At 45.9% G+C, this 9,751-nt stretch overlaps 1 protein-coding gene across 1 annotated transcript; it reads right to left on the bottom strand.

Moving 5' to 3' along the window:
• Positions 1-2,975: 2,975 nt before the first annotated feature.
• KCTD12 (potassium channel tetramerization domain containing 12) lies at positions 2,976-9,349 on the bottom strand. Its single transcript, XM_058018534.1, has one exon. The coding sequence runs from the start codon at positions 9,041-9,043 to the stop codon at positions 8,045-8,047; it is 999 nt and encodes a 332-aa protein (XP_057874517.1). The 5' UTR covers positions 9,044-9,349; the 3' UTR covers positions 2,976-8,044.
• Between the last annotated feature and the right edge of the window lie 402 nt (positions 9,350-9,751).

The raw sequence follows: 9,751 nt of genomic DNA, 5'->3' as shown, positions 1-9,751 counted from the left end.
TGATAATTGGGATAGAATTTTGGAGACATAATACAGGTGCTTGCAGTCATTGTTTACTGGACATAAACTCCAGAGACACTTAAACCCCTAAGTCTGCTAATTCAAACCCTGAAGAAATGAATGGGAAAAAAAAAGAGGCTAGGACAATGTTACATTTTTTTTGTGAATTCCCTTATTAGAATGAGAAGCATCTGAAATGAGAAGTTCAAAAGACATTGATAAATTGAAAGGGATTTAGAGAAGAGACAGGAGATGACTAAAGGAGTGAAAAACATGCCTTACTGACAGACCACAGGAGCTCATTCTGTTTAGATATCAGGCTCCTTCGCCCAACACTAATAACTCCATTTTGCTGTGAGCCATTCTGGGAGCTGATCCAGCTGAAAATAAGCCTGCTTTCTCCTGTTCCCTTGTTCTAAGTTTTCCATCTGCACCAGCTCCCTGAACTGGTCCACTCCACGACCACGTCAGCAGTGCCAACGAAAAACTGGTTACAAGGACAAGTGGCAGGGAATCAAAGGACACCACAGGACAGTTCATCCCCAGGTCTTGATCAGGGGAGCTACTTCTGTACATACCCTCCTGCAGAACACTCGCTACAGCCTCAGGATGTTGATGAAGAAGACATTGCAGACCCTTCTGGGTGAAAGCCAAAGCTGGTGGCATTCACAGCCTAACAATTAACCAGGCACTGTGATGTCTTCTTGTGCACAAGCAGTATCATCCATGAAGTTAGATGACAGCCCAAGAAATTTCACTGCCTGACTGAAAGACTCTGTTAGGGGCAGCCCTACAGTGTATGCTATGTAGAATGGCAGACCATATAATCTGGACATTTCTTTCTGTCCTCAAACCCTAGGAGGTGCTGTGTTGGAAAACATCCAATCTGATATTTGTCAAGCTGAAACTTCTCTTCTAGAAAAAGAAACACTGGTGCATTTGTATACATATACTCTTAATCTAACATTTTCTAAAGAAATTGGACTGTTTGGCCCAGTTACCTGCAGGTGAGTGCTCTTCAGCCTCTGGAATGATACAAACAAGTCCAAGAGGATAAATATGCTAGTGCTCCAGCAAAACAGATTAAATTATCATTCTCACCTTAAACAGAAAAGGTGCCTTTACCCAGTGTTATTATAGTTTATGCAGCACTTTCCATGGTTTATTTAGGCCATAAAATTTTAAACAACTGTAAAACTCTTTTTTAAGTGAGTTGTCCTCATTGTCCCTTTAGTGCCATGGCAGATAAGCTATTAGACAGACTACTGTAAACAGCTGAACCTTTCCCATATTCCAACCATACCTTGAGACAGCAGATAAAGTGCAGACTGTGAAAGCAAACCCTGAAAATAAGTGGGTCAGAAATCTCCTGGAGAAGAGGTGCCAATTCGTGGCTGTTGGGCTGCATGGAGTGCACCAGAATACAAATGCTGCCCCTTTATTCTCACAAGGCACCAGCAGCAGGACTGTGCTGGCTCAGGGACTGCTGTGCTACCTTGGTCGTGGCCAGGAAGGAAGTGAGGCACAGGGAGAAGCTGTGGTCAGGGCCGCTGGGTAATCCTGGGGCTCAGCTGCCCACCCAGCTTGTTCTGACTGCACAAGGGACCACAGCAGGAAGGGATTGCTATGGAACAACTGTGAATCACTGCAAGACCTCCTGGTGCTTGCAGCTTTCAGAAATATTCATGCCTTGAGCTGTCAGCCATAGAAAGATGTGGAAATGAATTTTACAAGGTGGGGAAAATTAGAAGGGTTTGTACAAGACTACAGATTTGGAGGGGAAAGTGCACCATTTGTACCCTTTCCAAAAAAAAAAAAAAAAAAAAAAGAGTCATTCTTTGTACAGTCTCTGCCCTTTTAAAGGGAAAAACTAACTTCAGGCTTCTAATAATCACAGGCTTTGCTGTAATATGAGGACAAAGATTGTCACTAAGCTATTTGGAAAATATGAGTCAAAACCAAACTCTATCCAAATTTATGGAAGTGGAAGTTTACATAGTCATGAATATATGCTTTTCTAAAGGACCACTTATTAAGGGTGGGTGTGACCTTAAAGTTCAGCCAAGACCAGAAAAACAGACAGAATTGAGATGGCAACATTGTGGATTATTTCAGTTATCTCTGAAATCAAGAAGGTTGTTCTCATCACACCAGCACTGCATTCCCTCCTCAAGAATGTGGGAGAGGATTGGAGGATTGTTCCCTCATTTTATTTTGTTTTTAATAACAGCCTGCTCCTTAATAAATTAACCAAGGCTCTGTCTTTACCTCAAAATTACAAATTAAAAACATAGATCACATGATCTTTATCAATGGACCTGTTTTCATCATCACAATCTAGATATTCTGGTCTCAATTTCTTTGGCTGAACTTCAATGAATCCACACTTACTTAAGTTCCAGGTTGAGAAAATTGTTAAGTTGCAAATGGTAAGTCAGAGGCTACATGGAGCTAAGCATTCTAATCCTAGTGACTCCATGATTCTGATTCCTACATGCTTCCATGTGAACTTCTCTACCTTTTGCATTATGTTGAAACAAAAAGGATGATGAAATGTTAACTGGAAGCAAGGTGTACAGCTAACATTGTCACTTCCCAGCTGCTAAACACTGAGCTTTTTTGAAGGAGAAAAACAAAATAATTTCCTTCACCCAGATGATACCAAATAAAACTTAGAACAAGTAAATGTCATGAAGGACTTTAGCTTTCCAGGGCAGGTTGGGTTTGCATGATGGGTGTAATGTGTGAGTGTGTATTACTTGGATTATAAAGAAAAATATCTTTGATTTCCTGTGATACCAAGAATTTTTCCCAAATTACTTGAAGCTGCTCCCACTTTGTGCAAGAATATTTCCCAGCCTTTATTTCCTCACAGGGAAACAGACCTACTTCAAATCCCTGACTCACAGTTGCCCACAACTTTGACAGAAGTATCAAAAGCTCCATAGTGTGTGTTAAAAAACTTGCAAAGCAAGAAACGTGTAACAGAGCTTAATTTTATTCCAGTTTGAGCACAGTGGAGAGTAAAATGTGAAGAAATGTGATAATTTGACCAGCTATGGTTTTGACTGTCACAGCAGTTGTGCTGCATATTTCCAACAGACTATTTGCAATGGTGGCATTACTACTTCAGCAGTCATACACAGGAGTTTTGTTTAGCAGCAGGGGAAAAACACATGCCGCTCATTTTAATGAAAAACAAAATTAGCATTCGGTTTCATAAAACTAAGTACTTTCTAAATAAATAACACATTAGCACGAATATTTCATTGAAAACTATACTGAAGGGTTCTTACAAAAAAAAAAAGAACAAAAAACAACCCTGCCCTGAGGCAAATCATATCTTCAGAAAATGTTTTCCTGCTCACATTTGATTCAGCCTTGGAAATGCTGCAGAAATTAGGAGTCTGTAAGTATTTTTAACACATTCTAGCATACCCATTAGTTTGACTGACTGTCCAGAGCTGCAAAAGTAAGAGTGACCGCCCGCCTTCACACTCTATAGGGATTTAGGCATTTAGTACACTCAGACTATATAGAGAGTGGCAGGTATAAATCACACTATTCTGTCAGCCTTGTTTCCGACTGAAATAAGGCTCATGGCACTTGCATTGTCCATTTGGGTGGATATCTGTCCCGCTTAACTTCTGAGTTGATGGGTAATTTAAACACAATCAAAAGAACTGAAAAACCTCACAGCTGTTACATTCTTACAAATTCTATGAATACTGATGCTGGGGTAAGGGAAAGGAAAGAGAAAATCTGTAGTTCACGGGGGGGGGCCAAAGCCAAAATTCAGCCGTAACCTTCAGCCTAGCAGAAGGTGGCTCTGTCAAGGAATGTGCCTCCTTTTTCAAGTAGAAATCGAACAAAATTGGCAGGGATGAGCAGAAGGAGTAGGACAAAGAAAATGAGGCCTTCAGATGCAGTTTTGTTGCTCATAGAATGACCTCCTTTCTTACATTATCGCATGATAACAAAGCACTCAAATACTATCAAGATGTCAAATTAAACAGTTGATTAAACTTCCTTCAGCTGGTTCCTTTGTAGTGTAACCATGATACCCAAGAAAGAACTATTAAATGTACAGGCACTTCACATGTGGATTATACTAACAAGTCACTACTAATTTTCTATGAAGCTGACCACAAGTTTAGAAGAGTTTGCTAGATACCACAGGGTAGCTAATTAAAAATTCTAGATGCAATTCTCTCAGATCATGTATTACCTTAGGTATAAATGTTTCTTTCATTAAATGAGCACTGTATCTCATGTTTTTATTCTCTAGCTTCATAAAAAACATCAACATTTGACTTCAACAATTCCTCAGTGCTATTCAAATTAAGCTGTTCAATCACTATTTCTTCCTGAGGATTGGCTGACCAGTACTACAAAAATTCTCTGTGATGCTTAAAAGGAAATTATGCAGCCTGAGTACTATGCATTTCTGTTTATCTTGCCATGGGTGTTACTAGAGGTCTCTGTATACATAATTTTCTTTGTTTTTCTGCTTTTTTAGTTTGGAGTCTTTGCTGAAGTTATGAATATGATACTGTGGAGAACAAAGCTAACAATATCTGCACAGAGAATAAAAAGAACATCATAAACCACACAACTGAGTTAATATTTAAAGAACAAAAATTTAATTTGGTATGCAACTTTGTCCTAGGAGGATCTTTATTTTCAATGCTATACATGTGAAAATAAGAATGAATAAGTGGCTCATTATCTACATGTATAAAAATATAAACATCCTATCAAACATATGCAAAATCACCCTTCATGATATGCATCACTGAAAAGACCTATGCCTTAACTTCTAATTAAAAGAAAGACTGCCCTTGTGGATTTTTTAATAGCACTTGTAAATGCTACTGCATTCATCCATAAGTACATGAACTGTGAACAGCAACAGCTACAAAACGTAGACAGGACTCCAGTATTGTGCCTTTATATTTTTGTATGTTTTCATGTCAACAAGTCAGCAGAGTCGTTGTGTTTATCCATTCTTCAAGCTCTCAACAGAACAGACAAGTAAAACTCATTGACTTTGCCTTGAGCATTTTTCCTTTTAAAAAGTTTACTGCCATTACTAAGTAATGGTTCAGAAAAGTGTCATCTTCTGTGGCAAAGCATCAAATGACTGTTATATTTATGGCACCATCATTTTAAGCCTGCTGACGATACTGATAATGAGTTATCAGTAAATTAAAGGCCCATTTCTTAACACTAATAACACTTAAAATTTTTTAGCACAAAGACTAGAAAAAAATCCTGTTCATATTACATCCATTTTTACGTAAAAAGTAAGAATTACTGGGTCATCTGCCAGGAAAGGGATAGGCAACAATTAATCAAAAGACAGGCAATCTTTGTTTTAGAGATGCATTCAGCCACCTAGAAGATTCACATTCAAGCAAATATGTCATCAATTTCAGTTCTACAAGCTGATGATACTCATATTCAGTTTTTTCCATTGAAACAGGTATAAGAAACCAGTAAAACATTACCATGTTATGTACATAACATAATGTGAAAATGCTCAGCTAGATACATTATGAAATCCTGTAGCACTAAAATTGTTAAAAAAACTAAATGATTAGTGTAAAATGTTTATATACTGTATATATATGTACACTAAATCACAAGGTCAATTTAAAACTGCCCCTATACATAGCTCCTATGATGGATTTAGTAAGCTAGCAGATTCTTAAAAAAAGAAAGCTATCTAGAGCAAATTTGAACACTTTACTGAAAACTGATTTTATACAAAATCTTAAAAAACATACTTCAGAGTTACTTAACAGAAACTAGAAAAAGACGGTCATTACTCTTGAGAAGGGCACTGTAAAGACCTAGTAGCTGTGGTGACCAATGTCTTTTCACTTGTGGTGAAAGTTAAGCACAAAGAAGTCATCTCAGAGTAAGGCATAGGACAAACAGACTTCATTCCATCCTCAGGTGTATTGGCCTCTCACTGTATCTTATTGCTCATCTAATTTGGCAGGTTTACATTTCCATCCTTTTAAAAATATTCCATAATACAACTATCTACAAATGGACAATATCCAGTGCTTTCATACGCACATCTTCAATCATGTTGATATACAACCTTGCTAATATTAGAAAAAAGAAGCCATGGTGATGCAAATTGTTTTCAGTTTTATGTAGCTGTGCATGCACTTAATGAAAGACCAAGTGAACAGAGACTGAGCACTGAAACTCGATAGAAATGTGGCTATAGCTGTTTCCAAAGGAATTTGGGTTTTTTAAAAAAGCCCTACTGTGAAATTCTTTGGTTAGAATACAGGTGCCAGCAGTATTTCTAAATTTGGAGTTAGACCTAGAACTAGCATTATTGTTCAAGAGTTTTAAAAACATAACTTCAAGCCTTCAATATGTACTGCTAAATTCTTCGACACTTCAGGTATATTTAGGATATTTTTCTGTCTGAACAGGCTATACACATTCTTAAATCAAGTTTAGGTTTTTAAAGGGGAGTGCTTTTATACTCCAGACTTCAAGAAATTTATTAGAAAGAGCCGTTGAATCTCTGTAAAACCTGCGGTTCAGATCATCTGTTCCAATGCAGACTCTGACTGCCTCCTCTGGGAAAGACTGTTACTCAGCAGTAACAAAATACAGCTCAGAAGTAATTTCCCCTGAAGAAAGTTGGCATCATCCTTGTTTTTCTGAGGAGAGGGCTCAAGCCTTTCTAAGAAGCACTAAGTTTGTCGAGGAAGAGGTACAGTGTCAGTGCCCAGAAAATACTGCTATGGAAACTAAGGAAATGGCTCTTTAAAACGTGATTTTTGTCATCTGCTGGCTTCAGAGTTTTACAGCAGGAAAACGACAAAAAGTAACAAGGGTGCTCTTGATGACAGTTATAATGTACATCTTGCACTAATTCAATGTACATGATTTCAGCTTCCCAAGACCCAGGCCCTTCCTTTACTCAGGCAAGCCTGGCTTCACCTCACTCCCATAATTTTGAGGGTGTTTAAGGAAATACACATGGAGATTTCTGTCCATATTAGAGACAGTAACTTCAAGAGAATTATAAGGACTTCAGACCACCCATGGAAGTTACAATTCACAAGCACTTTAATTTTTCAAAGTGTCTTTGTTTTACCTCTCAAGGGAATAAACACATGTCTCTGAGGACACTTCATTGTTCAAATGGTTGGTTATCCAGCAAATCTGTCCTTCCACATCAGCCTTACATGCTCGCTGTGCAGGACCTGGTCCAGCTTAATAGAGAGGAGTTCAGAGACATGGGGAGCAAAGACAGGAGATGGGAGCAACCACTTGTGAAGGGCCACATGCATGCCTCCTGCAAAATTGCTCATCTCAACAGATAAAGCATGAGCCAGTGCAAACCCCTCACAGTCAGGCTTCCTTTCTATGTGACTGACAGTCCCTCACAGACAGGCATCGCTTTGATGGGTGGGGAAGGGAGGAGTTAAAAATGGACAATTTGGGGTCTGCCCACCAAGGCAACTCTCTCACAAGGGTATTGGGATGGGAAAAGACAGGCATTTGTCATGCCATCTTCAACAGAAGTTGCTCAAAGCAACTTCAAATCTTCTCAGCCCCTGCCCGGATGATTTTTAAAACGCCCCACCCTGCCAGAGCTATACCTCAGCTCTGTGTGGGGAGAGGGACAAAGACTGGGTGCACATGCATGCTTTTGTGGGACTGGCATTTGGCTACTCCCAATATTTCTCTCCTCCCTTGCTACCAACACAGCTACTGGGAGATGCAGGAGGGAGGGTGAAGGTGGGAGCCAGGACATGGCCAAGCAGGGACACGACAGCCGAGGCACAACACGGTGACCTCCTGCCCCGGGGCCGTCAGGAGGTGCTCCAAGAGGGCTGGGGGCTGCGCCGGGGCTTGTGCGTGGAGGCAGAAACCGGGGTGAGAAAAGCACAGGGAGACACAGCCCCGCTTCACATCCTCCTTCCTTCGGGACGCGAGGGGACCGTAGGTGCGAGGGCGTGCAGGGCCGGCTGTCTCGTCCCCACGCCACGGGCCGGGCGGACGCTCAGTCCCGGCAGAAAACGTACTCGGTGTAGCTGGTCCAGATCTTGTCATCGGCGGGGCCGCCCTGCTCGGGAGCGAAGGCGCAGGTGCCGGTGGAGGAGCAGGCGGCCATGCGGAAGCCGGCCTCGGAGAGCCGGTCGAAGGCTTGCTCGAGGAAGTTGAACTTGAGGTAGTAGCGGGCGGTGTAGCGCTCGGGAGGGCGGTCGGGGTCGCGGCTCTCGTTCAAGGTCTCCCCGAAGACCTCTTTGGCCAGAGCCGTCTTGCCGCAGACGGTGATGCGGGCCACCCGCCGGAATTTGGCATCGGCCTGCGCCTCCCGCCCGATGGTGTAGGAGCCCCGGTAGCCGATGGTGATGTAGCCCGAGCGCCGCCCGCCCGCCCCGTCCAGCGACTGCGAGGGCGTGAGCAGCGGCCCGCCCGAGGGGCTGCGGCTGGCCGTGGGCGACGGGGCGGACGCCACGGCCCCGCCGCCGCCTTCCAGCGGCTCGGCCTCCAGGTACCCGAGCAGCGGCGGCGGCGGCTCCTCGGCGCAGATGGAGCCGTCGCGGTGCAGGACGGCGGGGCGGGCGGCGACCGCCCGAGTCTGCGCCAGGCGCCGAGCCAGGTCGGGCAGCTGGAAGTACTCAGCCTCCCGCTGGAGGCGGCTGCGCTCGGGGAAGTGCTCGGGCAGCACCAGCTGCAGGTCCCGCAGGTAGTCCAGGATGTAGCGGAAGAGGAAGCCGTCGCGGTCGAGGAAGAAGCGACCCTTGCTGTCCCGGGGCAGCTCGCTGGGCTGCTGCTGCGAGAACATGCGCCAGAGCAGCGAGTCGCGCACCGAGACCACGGTGCAGCGCCGCGTCACGTACACCTGCCCACCCACGTTCAGCTCCACGATCTCCGGGAAGGAAGCCCAGCCGCCCGTCGCCGCCGCGGCCGCCCCGCTGCCCGGCGCCCCGCTCCCCGCCGCGGGCGACACGCCGCCGCCGTTGGGCAGCCCGCGGGCGCTGTCCGCCAGGGCCATACCGGAGCGAGCCCGCCGGAGCCCACGCCCTTCCTCCTCCTCCTCCTCTTCCTCCGGCCGCCTGGGCTACGGCAGGGCCGCCGCCCTCGGGGGAGCGCGCAGCCCTCCGCTGCTGCCCGCCGCAGCCTCCCGCCCCGTCTGGCGCCGGAGCCGCGCTGCCGCTGCGCTCTCCGCGGCCGCGCCTCTGCCCGCTGCCGGACAAACTCCTCCGTCGGGCTGCGAACGGAGAGCCCCGGCACCGGCGGCACGGCCGTGTTTATGTAGCGCGACCGCACCTCGCGGGAGGCGTGGGAGGCTGGCGGGAGGCAGAGCCGAGCGCACGGGGAGGAGAAGGGGACGGCCCTGCACTGACGCAGGGTCCCCCGTCGTCGTCCGTCCCCCGTTCCCCCCCTTCTTTCCCGGTCCTCCTTCCCCGGTTGCTCGGGGAGCCTCTCCCCGCCCGGTGCGCGCCCGCCGGCTCCCATCGCCGTGGGCGAGCACAGCGGTGCGTGTCCAGTGGGGGTAAAACCTTGGGGGTCCCGCCTCTCTCCTGCCTCCCCTGCCCCCTGAGCGAGGCTCCGGCTCCGGCTCCCTCCTCGGCCTCTCCCAGACGTCTCGTTCTCCGCAGGCAGGACGAGCCCCCTGTTTGCCCCGAAGTGCAGGAGCGGGCAAGCGGCGGGACGCTGCTGCTTTCCCGAAGGCGCTGTGCTGCGCCCCTGCTAATCCTCC

Source organism: Melospiza georgiana, chromosome 2 (assembly GCF_028018845.1).
Source record: "Melospiza georgiana isolate bMelGeo1 chromosome 2, bMelGeo1.pri, whole genome shotgun sequence".
NCBI classification, from domain to species: Eukaryota; Metazoa; Chordata; class Aves; order Passeriformes; family Passerellidae; genus Melospiza; species Melospiza georgiana.
This window is presented reverse-complemented; position numbering and strand designations above follow the sequence as displayed.

Excerpts from the sequence above, each read along its gene's own strand:
- KCTD12 (XM_058018534.1), bottom strand. The coding sequence starts at position 9,043 with ATGGCCCTGGCGGACAGCGCCCGCGGGCTGCCCAACGGCGGCGGCGTG.